Source organism: Pteropus vampyrus, unplaced genomic scaffold, assembly GCF_000151845.1.
Source record: "Pteropus vampyrus isolate Shadow unplaced genomic scaffold, Pvam_2.0 Scaffold5, whole genome shotgun sequence".
NCBI lineage: Eukaryota > Metazoa > Chordata > Mammalia > Chiroptera > Pteropodidae > Pteropus > Pteropus vampyrus.
In genome coordinates, this window is record NW_011888786.1 from 726,845 (window position 1) to 748,570 (window position 21,726).

At 34.9% G+C, this 21,726-nt stretch overlaps 1 protein-coding gene across 4 annotated transcripts in view; it reads left to right on the plus strand.

Moving 5' to 3' along the window:
* The first annotated feature begins 1,833 nt into the window (after positions 1 to 1,833).
* LOC105295943 (cytoplasmic polyadenylation element-binding protein 2) overlaps positions 1,834 to 21,726 on the plus strand; it is a 54,687-nt gene continuing 34,794 nt past the window's right edge. Inside the window, exons 1-3 of one of the 4 annotated variants that reach the window (XM_023533986.1) lie at positions 1,834 to 2,450; positions 3,219 to 3,308; positions 10,958 to 11,048. In XM_023533986.1, coding sequence (XP_023389754.1) covers positions 2,229 to 2,450; positions 3,219 to 3,308; positions 10,958 to 11,048 — 403 coding nt within the window. In that variant the 5' untranslated portion in view covers positions 1,834 to 2,228. The remainder of the gene's footprint in view (positions 2,451 to 3,218; positions 3,309 to 10,957; positions 11,049 to 21,726) is intronic. The other 3 variants (XM_023533996.1, XM_023534001.1, XM_023534006.1) reach the window with 3 other exon arrangements.

The window sequence follows — 21,726 nt, forward strand, 5'->3', positions numbered from 1 at the left end:
CGTCCCCCGGCTGTCAGCGCTCGCCGAGGAGGAGCCGGCGGCCGGCGCTCGCTCGCTGACACCGAGGTCCTCCGCGATGCTTTCCGTGTCTGTGCCGCGCGAGGTGGGCGTGTATTTTGCGGGTTTCGAACGAGAAGTCGAGTCGAGTGCGGGGTTGGCGCGTTGCCTTGCGGCGAGGCGAGCGCCAGTCGCCCCCCGATCCCGCGTTTCTGGGGGGCGGGGGGGTGAAACACCGCCGCGCACGGTTTCACTCATCCGGGTCCTTTCGGGTTCAAGATCGGTTTGTTGTCCCCTCAGTGCGCTGTCTGAGCGATCGCTCGGTTGGTTACTTTACATTTAAAAAGTATTTTCTTGTTCTTGTTGGATCTGGTAGCATTTATTATAGTGATCGTTCTGTTTAAGGCCATTTACGTGATCAAGGATTGAGAAGTAAATTTGGGTCTTAACCAGCACTTATTTTTACCCATATAACTTTTTCCATTGACCAGTTAAAGTTTCCAACGATTAACTTTTTTGAAGGGTGAATAACTATCTAAATTAACCAAAGTAACAGTTAACAGTTTACTTAAATTAACCAGAATAACAGTTAACAGTTTTTGTTGAATCACTTGTTTCTCTCCGAGAAAGGAGAATGTGGCCTGTGAGGACTGAAAATGTGGAATTTTGAAATAATATTCCACTTTTTCATGATTTGCATCATCTTCAGCAACTATGTGTTTTGTTTTTTTGTTTTTTTTTTTTTTGTCGTCGGGGTCTTCGTTTTTTTTTTTAAACTGAAAACTTGCCGCATAAAATTATCTACAGGTATTTTTGAATTCCTAAAAACGTGTTGTAGAACCATCAGAAGACCATGTATCATGATCCATATTTAACTATAAGCTGCTTTTTGTCAAAAGATGAGTCGCTCAGTGGAGTGTAAGAGGTCACACAGCTGTCACATGGTATTTTAGATCACTGGAAGAGAACTTTGAACATTGTATCAGTGAGGAAAATAAGGCCCTCAAGAGTGGAACGATTTGTCCATGATCTCTTAGCTAGCTTTTGAACTGTGTGGAAGTTGAAATGGCAGTATGTATTCATGATTACATTAGCATTTAAAAAATTTTTTTAAATAAGTATTACATCAGTTTTGGTTTTTTAATTGCCTCGTAAGAAGCAGCTCTAATTTTAAGGGTGCTATATTTATTGACTTAATTGTAACTGCATGGTCCATACTACTTTTGGCTACATGTTAACACAAAATTATTAAAGTTTAACAATTACTAATATAATTACTAACAATTAATACATTTTAAAAACCTACGATTATAGGCTTTTGGTGGATTTTCCATTATTGGATGACATATAACTTTTAGAGGGAGGAGCATAGGTCTTAGTGTAGAATATAATTTGCTTTTGAAAATGAGTGAAATTAATGCAGATTTGTAATATTAAGATCTTTACTAGAATAATCAAAGCATACAGTTGTTTACTTTGTATATCTCAGTGGATCCACCTATGGGTAACATTAGATAATTGCTTAACAGTTCTTGGATAATTAAGTGAAATAAAAACAAAACACTTTAAAAGAAACTGCACTAAAATTGGAATAAAATATCTTAAGTGTTCAGTAAACAATGCAGAAAAAGACACTATATTTCTTATATTGTCCCTATCCCAAAAGGCATTTTTAATTTGTGCAACAGAATAACACCAGTTATCATTCACTTTTGCAGTTCTATAACTTGTTTTGGAAACGTAAAAACATTTAGATTTAATAAAGACTATTTTTATCTGTGTCTAGGAGAATGTGATTGCTTTAAGATCACAATGTAGGTTATATCTTTAAGGATCTTCAAAGTTAATTTTACTTTTAAAGTATTTATTTTTTTCTAATGTTTATTATGTATGCATTTCTCTCTGAAGGGAAAAAAAATAACTGCATGCTTCTATTTTAATACTTGTCATGAGAAAACTGCTTGATTCATACTCACCTCGTATTAAATTAATATGTTTTAATAGCAAGATCTCAAGCCTATTACTTTTTGTAAACTAGTTAAGGATATTCTGTTGCCTGTACATATTTTATTTTTTAAAGATCATATAAATTCTTAGCTCAGGTCTAAAATTTGAGTTTGAATTGTAAACTCTTTAAATGCCTATAATTTAAATAGATATATTTTCTCCAGCCTCTTCTGAAACAATCTCCTTGGAGCAACCATCAGAACAGTGGCTGGGGCACTGGAAGTATGTCGTGGGGAGCAATGCATGGCAGAGATCATCGTAGAACTGGAAACATGGGAATTCCAGGAACTATGAATCAAATATCTCCATTGAAGAAACCGTTTTCTGGTAATGTCATAGCACCACCGAAATTTACTCGCTCAACTCCATCACTGACTCCAAAATCTTGGATTGAAGATAATGTGTTCAGAACAGACAACAATAGTAACACACTCTTACCCTTACAGGTAAGAATGGTTTGTCAATGGCCTTATTTCTAATGTTAATCTTTCACAATGGGAAATTGGGTGGTGGTGGTGGTGGTACGAGGAGCAATAGTAAGATAAAATTAATGGATTAAAAAGAAGTTTTAGTTTTTAAACCTATAAGTTCATTATCAAAGGATAAAATATCTATACAGAGAAAATTGACACTATAGAAAATTCTCTAAGAATAGAAAATAAGCTTCATAAAATGTAGAGAAACCTGTATTTCTTAAATATTTATTGAAGCTTTTAATTGGCAATTCCTTAAGAATGCCTTAACTTATTAATCTTTAATGGGCCACCAGAATGAGTTTCTTCTATAATTAATATCTAAACTAAAATGTTCATAATTGTGCATAGATTTGACTATAATCAGCTGTATATATTAGAATACACATTTTACCACTGTGATTATAGCATGATAATATTAGGGCTTTTCAAATCAAATTAAAATTTGTCTTCACTGGCTCATTGACTAACTTTTTTCTAAATGTGGCCCAATAGTAATGACAATTGACATTTTTTCAGGCTTTTTAATATTTTGTTGGTATCTCAGGTTAATGAAATTCCCTTTGGCTATTTAAAGTAAGATTTTTTTTTTCCCCCTAAAACCTTTAGATGACAGAATAAAGATGAAGATAGAAAGAACTTTGTTTTTCTTTTCTTTTCTTTCTTTTTTTTTTTTTTTTTGTGGGTGGGTATGGGGAATAGAACTGCTTATTTCTGATGAAAACTTCTATGCTATTGAAGGTGAGATCTAGTTTGCAGTTGCCAGCTTGGGGCTCAGATTCACTCCAAGATAGTTGGTGCACTGCAGCCGGAACATCCAGAATAGACCAGGTAGGCTGCACAGTGTATATTTTTCAGGATTTTGGCTAGGAGTTTAGTACTTATATTATGAGAAGGATTTATTATTTACTTTCTGATGATACTCATTTAAGCATATGTCAGAGAGTGCGAAAGCAGTCTTTTTTCAAAGGGTCGGTTGACTTAACCTATTTAATATAAAATGCTTCATTTTCAAATATAAAGTAACTTATAATCATTTTATATTTCCAAAACATAATGAGTTTGTTTTTGGAAAAAGGAATTATATCCCCAAGAGCACCTGGCTTTAAACATCAGTCAAACTGAACAGATTTTCCTTTCAGAATTATTTACAATTAGATACAAAATCATTTGTTTACTTCCAACTTTCTATTCCATTAATGTTTTACAGAATTTTTTAGTGAATTTTCGTCATGAAATCTGCTGTGTTGATCTTGAGATTTATTTCTGAAAATTCCTATCTTAGTTCAGTTTTTTCACCTTTATAAAAATCTTTATGGTACAATATTTGTTTGTTCTAAATTTTGTTACTGCTTTTATGTACTGTCTTCTTCCAAATAATCGGTTTCCTATGGAAAAACCCTGAGTCAAAAAGCTGAGAGTCAGTCTTAATCAAATTACTTCAAGTCCTTTGTGGTTACAAAATGCTATCTCTCTTCCTGCAGACTAAATATGAATGCATACTGAGTACCAGGTGATGAGAATTATTATAGGACAAATAGAAACTTCAGCCTTTACATGTGAGAGTCCTTTTGTTCAGCACCCAAATTTGAACGAGCACAGAGTCGACGTTGTGGAAATCTCCTGAATGGAGCTATGTTATCCTTAGCTTAGGGCTCTTCCTTAGTTAATTTATCAGCATGAGATGATTTTACAAGTAAGGACTGTATAAATAAGTTAATACATTTGTAAAAGCATTCTAATCTGGAGAGTTAGCGGTAACTTAACCATCAGTGCTTGCTTTACACAAGTCATACCTATTTTCCAAAGTAGTCCTGCCAGGATCTCCACTTAGAAATAAGTAATTATCTCATTTAATTTGTGATTTATCATCTTGTTAATCTAAGTTAGCTAGCTAACCATCCATTTCTACTCTCCTTTCCACTCTGGTTCAGTTAGGCCATATTAGTGTCATTTTTATGGTAGCATTTTTATGTTGTTCAAATCGAATTTATAAATGTCTAGGAAATGGTATGTTAGAAGAGGAAAATTATGATAATTATTTTGAAGGTGGCAAAGGATGTGTTTTTAGAGAAGAAGAGAGAAAAACATTCAAACATAATAGGATACACATATGAGAGGGATCTGTATCTGTAGAGAAGACAGATTAGCAGCCATGTAAAGAGTTCATGGGTGGAGGGGTGGCACATGTTGAAAAACTAGGTTATTGAGATGGCATCAGTTGATGGAATGCTAGAGAGTACAGAGGTGATGACTGGGCTCTGCGGAGGTGGCCTTGGGGCTGCCCCAGGTCAAGGGCCGCTAACGCTTCCGCTCACGCTTCGCTAAGCCACTCTGCTTTTATCTATTTTGTAACCTAGGGTTTGAAATTAATTTTAGAGGAAGGATTTTTATGATTAAGAGGTTTTTATTATTTGTTTGTTTGTTTTGTAAATTGCTGAGATAGTGTAATTCCCTATGGACTCTTGAGCAAGGGCTGTGATGTGATGAAGTTGAAGATAGTGGAAAGTCAGCTAAACTAGAGGGAAAGGAGGTCTGAAACCTGATTCATCTTTCTCTTTCTCTCAGTCTTTATGATGCAGTTTATGGGCATCCATCTGTTTGGGTCATAGTTTCCTTGTCTATAAAAGGAGGACCCTGAACTAGGTCACACAAGGCCTTTTGGGCCAGCTTTTACACTTTTTCTGATCTGTTTTGGCCATTTCTTCTTTTCCCTGCTCCCTGCCCCCTGCTACTCCCTGTCCTCACCTCTTATTTTTAGAATCCAAGGGTCTTGGTTTATTAGGAGGAAAGGGCGGGCATTGATCCAAAGCAGTGGAGGTATGGTATATGACCTCCCAACTGGCCCTAAACACAATGTCATTGTCGTCTTTACATGCCCTAGGCTACTTATACAAAATTTGTTCTGTTTCTACCATAAAAGGTTGAGGTATTTGAAGTTAAGGTTCTTAAAAATACAGCCGCAGCTACATACTGCAAATGGTATCTTAAACTGTTGTGTAGTTCCTCACTATTTGGCAAAGTTAAAATTATAGCAAATACTTAAGTACTTAAATATCTGGGGAGATTATTTTCATCTCTAATCCTTTTTTATCATATATACAACTTTATAATACTAACAAATTTTAGTTAACACTTTATTTTAAAACATTTAACTTTTGATTTATTTTATTCTCAAATTGATTAAGCCTAAAAAATACCAAATTCTAGAACTGAAGTCTTAATTCTTGTACCTGGATACTTCAGGCTTTACCTATAATTGAATTCACTAATTGGAGATGGGGGGAATGGTTTTATAGGTTAGTTTTATATCAAGTGTATGTAAAATTTTTCAGGTTGGCATGTTTTATTTTAAATAATACATTTTTGTCATGGAGAAAGTTCAAATTTGAAACTTTAAAAACAGATTTAGATTGTTATACACATTTCTGACTTTAAGATGAATATTAGATATCTCTTAATATCTTTAAGGCTATGAATTACTTTACTTTAAAATGGTATTAGCTAGTTAACCTTTGCAAGAAATCATATGCAAAAGTGTGAATTCTAAATTACCGTAAAATTGAATTTTGAATTAGATATTAAGGTTATGGTATATTTATTCATTACCACTTGAAAATTTTAAATCGAAGAGTAAATATATTAGTAGCTGAGGTTATTTCTTTCAAGTTGTCCTCTCTAAGAAAACAGTGCCATGCCTTAAAACTATCATGTAGTCTGTGAAGCCTGTGAGATGTGTGTTGGCCTGTCTTCTAGCTGGGTGATTATCAATGTATCCAACTCTAGATTTTTGTTCTTATGGAAGTTCTCTCTGCAGCTCTTGAGCACGTCACATAAACTACCTTGAATTAATTGAAGATATTTTCCAATAATCTTTACTATCTAGAGTATTATGATAATGAGATAAATGATTACATTGGCATCTCTCTCAGAAAAATGTATCATTTGTAGTCTTTATTTGCTTTACAAAAAATGGCATATAGTAGCAGACCAAGTCCAATTTTTCATTTAATAAAGGATTCCTCAGTTTGTAGTTCTTAAACTAGATGAGCTTCAGGGACATCGGTAGCATCAGACTCTTAACACCTACTGAAAATTAGAGAGACTGGGCTCTTATACATGGTTAGATAACAGACTCTGTCTTTTTATATTTCCTATCCTGTGTTCAGTTCTTTAATTATACTTGATTCATTCTTACACCAAGTATTTTCTACTTGCCTTTCCATTTTCTTTAACCCCTGTGGGTACTAGAATAACTTTGGCCATTTGGGGCCTTTAAAAAAATTAAAAAAAAAACAAAACGAAACCTTTTTTTTTTTTTTAGAATCACTGTTATAGTACTTTGTTGGAGGATCATATGATAAAGATTAAGAAATAAATGTTTATTATGTATGTAGTAGTGTTTTAATTACCCTTGGGATATATGGAGGTGGAAGAATACTGTTCTTTACGCTTGAGAATGTAAAATCCAGTGGGATGAAATAAAGGGGTATCTGTGTGGAACAGCTAGAGTATGAGATTGAGTGCTGCATTGTGGGTAAGGCAGAGTAGCACAGCATATGCTTCTAACTCGATACAGTGCAATAGCAGTGTGTAATCAGGGAGATATAATCAATATTTACTTAAAATTGAGGACAATATTAACACAGCTTTGTCATTTTAAATTGGAGAACTAAACACAAAAGTACAACAAAAGCTGATCTTTCGATTTAGGCAGAAGAATACATGCTCAAGCATCTGGTATATCTTTAAATATGTGGATGTAGGCTTTTTCTATAATCCATCTCCTTTGAGAGAATACTTTTTTGGAGTATTTGGGAGAGTACCTCATTGTCAGGAGGAAAAGGTTCTACTTGACCACCTGTTTTCCAAAAGAGTGGGCTTTTGAATATATCAAAGCAAAATTATGACATCTCGTAAAAAAGTTTTCTTTCATTAAGTTCGAATTCCTTTTGTTGTACTAATTTTAATATTGTTGATGTCCTTAGTTACCTTTCAGTGTTTATAATTTTTTCTCAGGCCATTCTAAGATTAGGATTACTTTGTGTTTTTCGATCTTGCTAGGCATTTATTGTCTCTTCTATAAGTTTTTGTAGCAAATATCAGGGTTTATGAAAACAATAAAATATTAGAATATAAGATATTATAGTTTTTCCATCAATATGTTCTAATTTTTGCCTGTTTATTGTTGTAGGATTCTGTAAACTCACTTTCCAAAAGCCCATTTAGTTGATTCTTTGCCAGATAGTTTTCATATTTAACGTAGATTGGAGTAAACTTTTCCTGATAGAGATTAGTATTTATGTGAAATGTCTTGGATGTTTTCAAATAGCCGTATAGTAATAAAAGTAAGTTATGTTGCTCTGATTTTCTATATATGCTAATCAGTACAGGTGTGTTTATAGTTAAAGTGGTTTCAGGATTCCAATTTAGTTTTAAACCAGTGGCAGTTTGCGTGAACACAAATTTTTCTAACACTCCTATTTTAGAAGAATGCATGAGTGTTTTATAATCATATTTGTTTCTGATTTTTTTCAGAAGTTCTATTTTGATCCCCACACTTAATGAAATTATATGTATTTTTGAACATGAACCTATAGGTTTCATTAAATGCAGAAAGCAATTTTGAGATGTCATGAGCTCTTTGCCTGCTCAAGGCTATATTGTGTTCCGTGCTTTAAAAGTCATGTGGGATACAGCTGATGCTTAAAGTGTAACCAAGCTAATAAATTTTAAATAGGTTTGCTAAATTCTTTGCTAAAGTCAGAGTTTGTTTCATGATGAAAGACTTGTATGCAAAGGATAATGAGGGTACTTATAAGTGGGAATCATACTATTTCAGTTGGATAAGGGCATTAAAGCTAAAGCTATTAATACATATAGCTTTTTTGAATAACATTTGTCCGAGTTGATTGTAAAGTGGTCATTGATATTCATTGAATAGCTTGCTTATGTATTTTCCCTTCACATCTTAAATACTGCCCATGCCCAGTGACAGACAGTGTATACAGAATTACTTCGTTAACTTTACTCTGCTCTAAATCAAGATCACACTCCTTAGAATGGAAATTAAGGGTGGCAGCAACAACAACAAGGAACAGTGGTATGGAGATATCATTTGGGTGGTATTAATAGTCACCATTAATTAACTTCATAGGTTGAATGAAGATTGGGTATAGTCTGCTTCTGTTCAAAAACCATCAGCCTGAGAAAATAGCTCTGAACTATAACATATTTTCTTTGCAAGAATTTAAGGTAAATAGAACATAAAGTATAATATACTTTATCTTAGAAACTATATGATACAGCATACCTTCTGAACTATAACATATTTTCTTTGCAAGAATTTAAGGTAAATAGAACATAAAGTATAATATACTTTATCTTAGAAACTATATGATACAGCATACCCTAATTAACTTAGAAGTTTAATGGGAGAGGCAGGAAATATTTTTTAAAATAGTTATGAACAAAGTATTGTGGAATCACAGAAGATGGAAATATTTGCATAGATTACCAAAATTTTATGTCATTTTTATCCAAGGGTCATGCTCTTCTCTATTCATCATTTTTATTTCATTATATAGTACTTTGAATCTTTTGCTTTTCTGTTATTTCTAGTATTTTTAAAGTGGATTTTAGGCATCATCTAGTTCAACATGGTTATTTTGTTTTCTAGAAGACAAAACAGAGCGTAAAGAGATTTAATAACTTAAGATCAAGAAGCCCAGTGCAAAGTATGGTCTCTGGACCAGCAGCCGCAGTATCACCTGTGAACTCATTGGAAAAACAGATTCTCAGAGGCCACTCCCAACCTGTTGAATCAGATTTTATTAACAGATCCCAGTAATCTGTATTTAACAAGCCTTCCAGATGAGTCTAAAGCATACTTAACGTTTGAGAACCACTGTTATAGCTCAGGGTTCTCTGAGCCTCCCTCACCAGTTAAGGTCACTTTAGTGAACCCCTGTTACTGTTGGGTGTGTTCTACTTCAGGAGTCTTTAAGTAAAAATAAGTCAGAATGTAACTAATTGGTGATAAAGATGGAATAAGAGCCTCTGGTCTAACATTCTTTCCATCATTCAACATTACTTTTTACATTTAAACGCCTTGACAGCAACTCATTTAGTCTATGTTATGATTCTGGCCCCTACCTTTAAGAAGCTCACAACTCTAATGTAAACATCAAAGTAGAGTAAATAATTAACATATTATCAGGAAAGCTCTTATGTTTTTCTTCAACTTTCTAAAAGACTGGTTCTGAATCTTCTCTGGATTGTAGACCCTTTTGGAAAACTGATGAAACCTGTAAGCCTCTCATCAGAAAAAAAAAAATGATGTGTATATTCACAAACAGAATGTTGCATATAACCTCAGAGATTTCATGGTCCTTCTTGAGGCTCATAGATCCAAGTTAGGTGCCAGATTGTGATTTCTGTGGAGACTTCCCTCCCCCACCCCCAACTTTTCTGATTCTTCTCTTTCCTTTTCCTCTGTTAATCATTTTCTGAGAGTTAAAAATGTCCTACCTGCCTCCCCCACATATGTATATACGTGTACAAACACACACACACATAGACATTGAAATAGGTGGGGATTAGCACTGCTGGTGATTTGGGGGACATGGGCCAGAGCTTGCTGTGGTGGTTCCCCATATATACTCAAGTACGGTTTGATTGTGTGTCGAGCAGAGTACAGTATAAATTTATGAACATTGGAAAATCTAATAAGCAAGTTGTTGAGGGATTTCACATTCAGCAAACAAGACTTTGTTCTGAGACTTGACAAGGTAGGAAACTTTGTGAAATGAGGATGCTTTTGCTCCCCCAGTTACCTTTTTTTTGCAGAGAGGTGAAGTGAAGGGAAAGTTTAGAAGTGCAGAGACCAATATGTGAGGGCTTTGGAGAGCAAGATTTGAATATAAATATTCTAGGTGTTAGTCCTTCGTATTTTTTATTTTTACTATGTAATATGTTTATATATTCATTATTGTGAAATTTTAAGTCAAATAACATACAATGTTTAATAGATGTTTAAAGTATGGTGCAATTACGGAATTAAGTCCTTTCTTCAAAAATATTTCCTTTTTAAGTGCCAGTCTTCCTAGACATATGAGAAAAGTTTAGAAATTAAATAACAACTAAAAATGCTTTCCGTGTATATTACATTTCAGAAATCTTTATACGTTGAGAATAACAAAATTATTTTACTCTAATGTATTAGTACTACCATTGAAATAAGATTACTTGTGATATGTTATTTTGGAGATAAATGTATTAAATATATTGTCCTTTAATACTAGAAAGATTGTAGTTTATGAGATCCTTAGTTATTGGCATTGTCTTGGGATGCAAACTAATGAATAATGTGTTAATCAGATGTCCTATTTTACGTAAGAAGGTTAAGATAGTATACTTATCATCATCTTTTGAAAAATTTTGCATAGATTATATTGAGTCTTGTTTTTCTTCTCTTCTAGGATCGAAGTAGAATGTATGACAGTTTGAATATGCACTCTTTGGAAAATTCCCTTATTGATATTATGAGAGCAGAGCATGATCCTCTTAAGGGTAGGTGACTTTTTTTTTTAAATCTTATATCATCCACCAATTTGTCTGCCTATCTTACCATTTTTATACAAATATGAGCGCTAAGTAGCACCTATCTCACCTATAAAATTCTATTATAAGTTTGTTAATAAGAATCTTTGTCTTGGTGAAATGTCATACTTTTTCCTTTGTAGCTTGTTTAGATTTATGTAGATCTACACAGAAATGTAAACCCATCTCTCTGGGCTTGTGTTTAAAGAAAAAGCCACTGTTTAGAGATACTCTGAAGTTCACCAGAGGATAAAGAATGGATCTAAAAATGGATCTAAAAGGGTATAGTATAGTCACTTTTCTAGAATTCTACCAAATACAAAGGTAATTTTCAAAAATTCCTTAAAATATTTTCATTCGCAATTCGCAGTGATTCCAACCTAGAGCTGTCCTAGGTTAACTCTCATTTTTCTTCTGCTTTCTAGCAGAGCGTTTTGAAGGGGGATATTTTACAGGAGTTTCTTCGTCTTCATAAAAGTTTGGGGCAAATTAGGAAAAAGAATCAGCCCCACTGATCTTACAGTGTCAACCTTACTGTTAACTATATTTGAAGACATTTCTTTTAGCATACTTGCTTTCTTTCATTTGTTAGTAATTATTTTACATTTCTTTATATAATATGTCTCATTGCCTTTTACATGAATGGTGAAAATCTAGCAAACTTCATGAGCTTGAGTGACGAGAAATATGTTATCATCTATCGTCGCATAATAAATTATCCCAAAATTTAGCAGCTTAAAACAACAATCAGCATTTATGACCTCACACAGTTTCTAAGAATCAGGAATTCAAGAACAGCTTAACTGGTTGGTTTGGCTTAGAATGTCTCATTGAATCATAAGCATGAGTTACTTTGTACTCTTTCTACAGTTTTAATTCCATTAAGCCAAGTAACAATTCTCTTACAAACTTTAGCCTAAAAACTTCAGAACTTCAGTGTTGGCAGCAGGATGGTGGCCCAGGGCTGACTTGGCAACACCAATCAGATAATCTAAACATTTTTGTTTCGATTCTGGATTTTGCTTGGAAAGAAGTTTCTTGTTTTTCTAATTTCTTTATTTCTAAGGAGCTCGAGAAGGTCAAGGAATCATTAGTTATTGTTGACAACATGTGGCAATGGTAATTCTTACAAACTAATAAATACAGTTATACTTTGGTTTTTTGGGGGGTGGAGGGCAGGGATTTTTTGCTTTTAACCAAAACTTGGCCTAGTTTTTTTGAGTATTTGTTTAGTATTGGGGCCTTATTCTTTCTCACTGTTATGCTGACAGTTCCAGTGACATTTGTCTTGGCTCTGCTGTTTAAGGAAAGAATTCAGTAGCTTGTGATTATGAAGAACTTTTCTATTCTCTTGACTTAGTAGAAAGAAAACTCTTAGAAATTCTAATACGAGATAAAGTCAACATTAACTGTTGCCAGTGGAGGATGGGAAGGTTTCCGTTATTGTCTTACCCAGTCTTCTTTAAAAACATAAAAGCCTTCTGAAGAAGCTCAGAGAGAACATTCTCTGCTGCACTGTAAATTATCTCAGCATCTCTTTTTCTCCAGCCCGCGTTGTAATAAAAGTGGCGGGAAACCTAGAAAGAAGACTTTGAAAAAGAAGGTGGAAGCAGCATAAGGCTAAGAGGAATCTAATAATAAAATCTTAAGTGAATGCAAAATTCTTTTGTTAGAAAAATTATCTCTGGCCCTGGGAAGGGGGAGAACTTGCTCACCGCCACCTTTAGCAATCACGGTGACACAGCTGTGTTTCTAATTGGAGTATTTTATGTTCTACATTTATTATGGCAGAGAATAAAAAGAAAGAAAAGAAAAGAAAAAGCATTGAGAAATCTCTGCATAGAATAAACAAGTAAGACTGGTACTTCTGCAAATTGCCATCATGCACCTGTTTAAAATGGTCTTGATACTTAAGTGTGGCCACTTACAGTATTTTTCTTGCTTTCTTTACCAGCACAAACTCCCCCGCCTCTGGTATCATACTGTATATCTTCCTCTCATACTCTAATCATTCCGTGTTTTCTTTGGGTGGGTGGGTACGGGGCACTCAAATCTGCTAAAGCAAGGTTGTAACAAATGGAAGAAACTCATTCATGAATTTGCTTTGTTTTCCCTTTTTTCCTTTCCTGATCTTAAGGGCAGCCCTTCACTCCTCTATCCCATCTCTTCTTTTCCTCTGTTCATCCCTTTCAGAAAAGCTTGTCTTCTATTTAATACAAGGAAATTCTTTCTTTTTCCCAAAAAATAGAATGAATCTTATTTTATCCTTTTAAGGTGTTTTCAAATAACCAGGTATTTGCTTTGTCTTCCTCATGGAATCTAATGGAAAAGAAGAAAAGAATTGTAGGGTAAAATTTTTAAATGACTTTCTCGTTTCCTTATATATTAATGGTGAAAGTTTCTAGAAAATTTTCTTTGTGAACTTGAGTGAGGATTATATTAGCTACCTATTGCTGCATAACATATCACGCCTAAATTTAGCAGCTTAAAGCAACAACAAACATTTATTATCTCACACAATTTCTGTGGGTGAGAATTAAGGAGCACTTGAGCTGGTTGGTTCTTGGCTGAGGATCTGATGAGGATGCCGGCTGAGGCTGCAGTCGTTGGAAGCCTTGACAGGCTAGAGGATTCTTTTCCAAGATGGTGCATTCATGTGGCTGGCAAGTTAGCAAGTTAGTGCAAACCGTTGGCAGGAGAGCTCAGTTCACCACCACATGGACCTCTACACAGGGCTATTGGAGTGTCCTCGCAGTGTAGTTGCTGGATCCCCCCAGAGCAAATGATAAGCTTGAGGCACATGCCCTGGTGTCTTCTGCGACTTAGCTTCAGAAGTCTTACACCATCATTTCATGACATTGTCCTGGCTACGTAGGTCAGCTGTGCTCAGTTGGGGAAGGGTCTGCTGCTCAAGAGATGTGATTACTAGGAGGCAAGGATCAGCGGAGCCCATCATGGAAGCTGGCTTCCATGGAGATGGAAGGCAGAAACTAAATTTGCATTCAGTTCTACTTCTAAAGAGAAGGAGAAACTACTCAAGGTAAGAGTTAGCGTCAGTAGAAAGAATAGCAATCAAGCAGATCTGTGAAATCCAAAGAAAGTCAGTGGCGGGTTGCTGGCCTGGGTGAAAACTGATAGTACCAACAAAAGGACCCTCCAATCCCTGCTTAAGCCCAGAATACTTTACTACAGCTCGTTTCTATTTGCCTCCTCCCCAGTGGTTTTTACAGGTCAGTAGGGAACCTCTGTTATTTAATGTTAAGGTTTTAGGGTTTAGCATAGCAAGTGGGAAGGGTCTAGTCTTGTTGGGGCTCTACAAAAGTGATGGCAACACAGCCAGAGAACGAACTCCGAATGCACTTTATTTCCACCTGTGTGCCCAGCAGCGTCCTTAGACCCTGGCCATATGCATCGTGTGAAAGAAACAGACACGGCCTGTGTTCTTGTGGAATGTATAACCTATCTAGAAAAGAGACACCTTATATAATGTAATATATATATCTACGTATATATAGATACATATAGACATATATCTATATAGATAGATAGATAGATTTACATAGTATGGAGAGAGATTCTTAGGAAGGTAGTACGTGGAGAGAAACAGGTACCTAATTTAGACGTGGAATAAAGAAAGCTGAGACCTGAAACCTTAAGCAGCACAAAGATGAAAACATATTGGGAGGAAAGTATCAGCTAGACAAAGGAGCCAGGCCGTATGGAAGCGCTTGTCACGCTGCAGGAGCAGAAGGCTGACTCGTCCAGACAGAGCTTTCTGGGCGGCCTGATGCTGGTGGGGTGTAACACTGCTCAGCCAGCCCTGTGGAATGTGTGCTGTCCTTTGCTCTCGATCATGAACACTGACACACTATTTTGTGCTTTCCTTAGTATGAGTGGCACTGACCAGTCTGTCTTGTTTATTCTGCTGTAGTTTCTCACCATTAACATCCCATTTTCTGGTGACTGTCTTGATTCTTGGCAAATGTTTTCTTTTTAAGAGAGAAAAAAAAAAATGTGGATTCTTTTCATAGTTAAAGTAAATCCTGCTTTGCCAGGTACAGTTTTGTGATTGTGCAGTTTTGTATTTGCATACCTGTGTTAAATAATTTGTGATCTTTTTATGTATGCGTGGGTCGATTCATTCTGCTTCAAACAATAGAACAAAACAGTGATTATTGTTAAGCTCTCCTCTCCCTGCCCTCAGCAATTTTCAAAAAGGTCTTACTGTGTAAGCATTTTTACCAAAAATTGCTTACCCCTCCCCAAAGTATAAGGGCAAACAAAAAAATTTAATTTCAGCTTATAAAAGGTGATTTGAACACTGTAGGAAGAAATGCGGTTTATATAACAGTTCTTGGGAGGATCTGTCTCAGCAAGTCACAATGCTGTTACCAGTGTTCTCTGAGCAATTAAAGGGAATTCAGGAAAAAGGATTTAGAGCATGATTTTATGCCGACAAATGTGAGGAAGTGGATGCCTTTAAACTTTCTGTTAACTATGTGTTTTTGTATATCTAGCTTCAATTATTACCTGGCTGCTAAACTTTTATTTTCTAAGGCCCCTGAAGTAAGAATCTCTGCTTATTCTAAGGAAAATAACCCCTGAGAAAGTAAGGATTGCTTCTGTGAGGTGCCGAGCGGTTGTGGCAATGCCAAACAAAGCCTTGCCTCTTTCTTTTAACTTTCCCTTTCCTTCTGCTCCTCCTCACCCGGGCTTCAAATAAAATTGAAGTACAAAGTCGTCACAGAAGAGCTTGTGTAAGGTTTTGAAAGTCTCTGGTGTGAGAACTCACATATACACCGTAAGAACTTTTGAGCTGGACAGAGGTCCGCAGACTCTGACAGCGTGTTGAACGTGCAGGTGTCAGGGCTCCGCTCTTAGACTGTGCACTGCAGGTTTTGGAGAGACTCTGGTACAGGAGAACAAGGTCAAAGCGATCCATGAAGAATTGAAAACATGTTGATGGCATTTATTAAAATATAGCAAAGTGCAAAATAAACTAATACCGGTAATACACGTATGGAAGCAGTCACGGCACTCCCCTACACTGCGCTGCATTACTGGCAGATGGGGTGCAGTTCTCAGGACGAATTTTCCTTTTCAGCCAGTTATGTTTCCTGGAGTCAAGATTTTCACAAGTGCTAAAAACAAAAATAGATGAAAATCATGTACATTAGAATGTCTTCAAAAACAGATAATTGAGGGATTGCTGTATATGCTTTCAGTTTTTAAATAAAATGATTCCTTTCATTTTTAAAACAAGCAAGTAGAATTTACATGTTATTTCCCCTTTACTTCATTGATTTTTTTTTTTTTTCCTTTTTCCTGTAGACTGCTGCTGGCCTTTGATAAGAAAAAAAATCATTATTAACTTTGGGATAAATTATATTTTTATAGAAGCCATATACATTTTATTAAATACATTCTGACTTTAAGAGATGATCATTGTTGCGATAAACCTAATACCTTAATATTTTACCCTCTAACTTCTCAGAATTTAGTTCATCTTAAGGAAAGTACAGGTTATAAGAGTTTAACTTTTGTCATCAGTGAGAATATCTGTAGATTGAAAAGGAAATTATGAAAATATGGTTATAAAAGTTCTTGTTTTAGAAACTTACTTAAAATATGGTATCATAGATAGAGGTTTTTAACTTTTGTTTATTTCTTCTTAGGTAGTTGTCTTAATTAGCAACAGTATTATAAAATTTGAGAACATAGTTATTTCTTCCAAGTATCACTGAATGTATAAATGATTTGAGTTACAACAGACTGCAGTTTTTCTTTTTTAAAAAACAAACACATCAGGTAGAAATGGCAATGAATTTTATTAAAATCACATTTATTTACTTAGAGCACATATGTGTTTATTAAAAGCCTGTTTATTCACCATGAAGCATCTTTCTTAGGACCTAATGTCATTGTAAACAATATACTTATGCTTTATAATTCTGCATCTTAGGTATTTTCTGTTGACTTACCCATCTCCCAACACTTGCCCTGCTCTGACTTCTCAAAATGATTATGGGACAACTTTTGTTTAAATTAGAGAGTATATTACCACGATAATGCAAATAATATCCATAGATGAACCATGTACATTTTATACTGCCATGTGTTCTTTTTCATGTAACTGTTTTTTCTGGAATTAATCATTGTCTCTTTTGCTTTGTCTGCCTAGTTGTCTTAAAGTAGTTGTCACTAATTCATCCCAAAATGTATTAATAGAACTCAAAAGCTTCTCTCAATACATGTAAAACCATCAAATAATCATCTGGATTGATGTTTTTCCTGCCATTGGAGGCATCCTTGTTGTAGTTCTCCATAACCATCATTTTGGGACTTTGCTAATCTTGAGAATTCTTTTTCACTGTAGAATCTATGTCCTGATCGCCATGTCCTTTCTTAGTGATATAGGTCTTTGTTTTATCGAGCCTGTCTTACAGCACCTTCCTTCAAATTGGATGTCAATTTTGAGACCCTAAAATGTATGAAAACATGTTTATTCTGTAAGATGATTGGTTGCTGTTGAATGACATATTAGTAATTTATATTAAAAGCATTGCTACATCCAGAGTTACTATAATACCATTCTGAAACCTGTTCATTTGTATACTTGATTGCCTTGTTTCATGTTTTTGAATTTTTGGCTTTTTTTTCTAGAAGCTTTTCGAATATTTTCATGCTTATGGCTCTGAAATTTTATGTGAATGAGATATCGGTCTTTCAGGCTGTGTTTAGGGTGGGGCTCTGCCTGCCTTGCTTCCATTATTTCTTCTGCTGCAGGGTCATTGAGCCCTTTTAATTCAGATATTAATTTCCTTCAGTTCTTGGAAATTTTGTTTTTTTTTTTATAATTCTCTTCTAATTTTTATATTACCTCTTTCTGAAATGCCTGTTTTTCAGATATTAAACCTATGCTCATTATCAACTTTTCAGTTTTCTATTTATCTTTTTTGTTTTACTTTTGGAGAAATTTCCTCATCTCTACTTCTTTAACCCTTCTATTGATTTTCTTTCTTTCTTTTTTTTTTTTTAGTTAAGATAAATTTTCTCTGGAGAACTTTTAAGGCCCTCTTTTAAAAAATTCTCAAAATTTTTCTATTCTTCTTTGGTCTTATTTCACTGATGTGTCTATCTTTAAACACTATATTGTAATGTTTGAAGATTATTTTTCCATATCATTACATTGTTTATGCTTCTTCTAAGTTTCTCTTTTCTATTTGTTTTTGTTTTGCTCGTGCTAGAGGCTTTCATCAAAGATCTTATAAATCTTTTTAAAGAAAAAACAAAAATAGTGATTGGAAGCTCTGTGTATGTAGTTGGGCTTATAAACTAGTGAGTGTTGCTGTCAGCCAGTCAGGTGGAACTCTCACGGTGTCTGTTAGCTAGGTCTTTTCTTTCTGCCTTGGAAATGGGCCCGGAAGTCTTTTCCATTCTTCTGTCTGAGAGTCACAGGCCTGGCTGCTAGCATACTCAGAAGAACCAAAGAAGAGGCTTGTGTCTCCCTGGTTCATGTAAAAACTAACAAGCAGTCATCAGCTGTCCTGTTTTCAGTTCCAGCCCACATCTACTCTCAGTGATATTCAGAGCCTCTTATTTCTGAACCTTTCCAGCTGTCTGCTGCAGTGAATGGCTTGATGCTTAATAGTCTTCCCCATGCACACACCAGTTTGGGTTTCAGTGTTTTCAGTGATTTCTGGTTTACAAGTCAGTTACCCCTCAACCATTCATGTTCACAGCTTCCAAAAACGTTTCGACATGTTTATTCAGTGATCCTATTGACATCTCTTTGTCCTAATGAGATTATGCCACCTTATAATTTCTGCACTGTCATTTTAGGAGTTTCAAAAAGCAATGGTGATGAACACATGTATTCAGTCCTACTTTCAATGGGCAGTTTCTATAATCCCTAGTCACCTTATCCCCTTAGGGAACCACCCCAAAATTCCTAAGCAATAGTACTTTGTTAAAGACTGTTAAAGAATCAAAGTTCGTTCTAATCAGAGTAACTTTCTCACTTATTGTTTTGAGTTCAGTAGTTTTTTTTTGTTTTTTTTTGTTTTTGTTTTTTTTATTGTATATGTTTTTCATAGGATACTGTGTCATGGAACCAATGACAACTTTTGTTTTATACTTTATGTTTATCAACATCAATCAAAGTGTCAGACAAATAGTTATTGGTTAAATGATTAAACATTTTTCCAAAAGTACTCATACTTTTCAAGTTAATTTGTTTGTAACTTTTAAAAATTACTTATAAAAAAGTTATATGCAACCATTCCCCTACAGTTGAACATTTATGTATTTCAAATTTTTAAATAAAATTTAGTGAGCTCTTCTGTGTTTATTTCCATAAAGTGGACTTAATACAATTGTTTTTGAGGCTCTCCACATATATTACCAGATTATTTTTAAGTTTTATGCCATTTTTCACTGCCACTGGCAATGTTTGATCTCTTATTTGTTATTCTTAATATTATTTTCATTTAAACCCTTTTGCAATTTAAAGTTTTGAAACCATTATTTCAACTTGATTTTAATATTTATTGCATATATCTTAACTAGTACCAGTTTTATTGTAATAGCTTTATGATAATACATTATCTTACTCGATGATTGACTTGTTTAGTTTTTTGTTATTGCTTTTCTTTTGCAATTATACTTTACTCAAAACAAACTTTTCGATAGTCTGTATTCCTTGATGCTTCTTAGTATATTTTCTATTATAAATTAGATAAAAATTTTTAAGTCGTAAATAATTATTAGGCGAAAAAATTATGATGGAATTCTGATTAAGAGTTAACTAGATTAATAATTTTCCTGGAGTAGATTAATGGCTTTTATTAGACACAGGCAAGGAGTGATTTTCATGCTCTTGAGATCTAGTACTTTGGATCTAAGGGTCCGCTCTACAGCTGTAAGATCTTATTCTCAGGCTTTTAGGAGGCATGCATTGAGATTTGGGAGTAAAGTCGGGGATGATTGTCCTGCCCCTTGGATCTGAGCAGAGACTGGAGTTTGTCAAGGCTGGTAGTGACCACATTCTCAGTGGGTTTTACCAGACTGTCTATGAACCACTTTTTTCTTTTCCTAATTGGATTTGGAAATAAAGGTGAAAGGTAGACTGTGAAAAAATAATAGAAGAATCTACCAAACTAATGGGAACAATGCTTTATTTAAAGTACATAAGAAGGAAGTACTAGATCTTTTTTAAAGGTGTATATATGTGTGTGTATATATATATATACACAATATATATAACACATCATACATATCATCTGTTAAGCACTTGATATGTGCCATGCACTGTTCTGAGAACTATACATGTATGTATTAACTTAAATTCTCACAACTAAGAGGTAAATATTTACTCTTATTTTACACTTGGGGGACTATGGCACTTCACCCAAGTTTCAGTGCTACCAAGTAGTGACACTCAGTAGCTCTTGAGTTTGAGTTGTTAACCACTGCACCATACTACCTGTATTATTAATTTGTCTAGTGTTAATTCTAACCCAACGTCTTTTATGATTCTAATAAGTAATTTAAATGGCGCTTTTCCCCCCCCATTAAAAAGAGTTGGCAGTACATGTGGCATTGTTCTCTATCATTTTCTCATCACTAATGAGGAATGGGTTGGTATCATTAACTGTGAATATTGGGGCTTTTGAGATCATTTTTTGGATGTATTCATGAGAGAAAAGAAAATGGTTATGGAAAAGGGGAAATTTTATCTTGGCAAAGAACAAAATAGCAGGACTTGTCTTCCTCCTTTCCCCATGCATAAAGGATTTAGAATGAACTGACAAAAACTTGTTCTGTAATTTTCCACTTACTTAGAGAATGTCCTTCCTATGCCCCACATAAAACACATATTTAGGTCCTGTGCTTTCGATTGAGTTCACGGTTCACCTAATGGAATGAGATATTTCATTCATCCATTAACAAATATTTGAGAGCCTGTTAGACACTAGGCTCTGCTTTAGCTGCTAGAGATACAGTAGAGAATAAAAAGATGAAGACCTGTCCTTATGGATCTTCTGTCTTAATGAAGGATAGACAGAAAGAGAATCAGGGCTGTGAAGAAAAAACATAGTGTCAAGGCGAGAGAGAAAGAAGCTGCTGTTTTATACAGGATGGTCTGCTGGCATCTCTTCATGACCTGAATGAAGTGAGAGGTGCAAGTTTTGGTCATTATCTGGGCAAATGCATTTTATGCAGCAAGAAGAAATACACAGATCCTGAAATGAGACTATAGCTGGCATGTTTACAGAAGAGCAAAGAGGCCAGCATGGTTGAATGGAAGAGGACGAAGGGCCAGATATTTAAGTGTAGGAGGGTTTTGAGCAGTAGAGCAGCATGAGCTGACTTAGGTTTTAAAAGGATCACATAGGATGCTGAATAGACACTAGACTGTTAGGTTATTCTAGTAGACTGTGAAGACATGGGGATGGCTAAGTTTATGGAAACAGTGAAGGAGCTGGTGAAGAGCAAGCAAATTTGGGCCTGTGTTGATAATAGAGCAGGCAGCAGATTTGACAACAGATTTGTACACAAAGTGAGAAGTAGAGTTAACCAGAGGTTTTAGGATGAGCATCCAGATGGGAGACATTGCTGTATACTTCTCTGGGGAAGTATGGGGTTG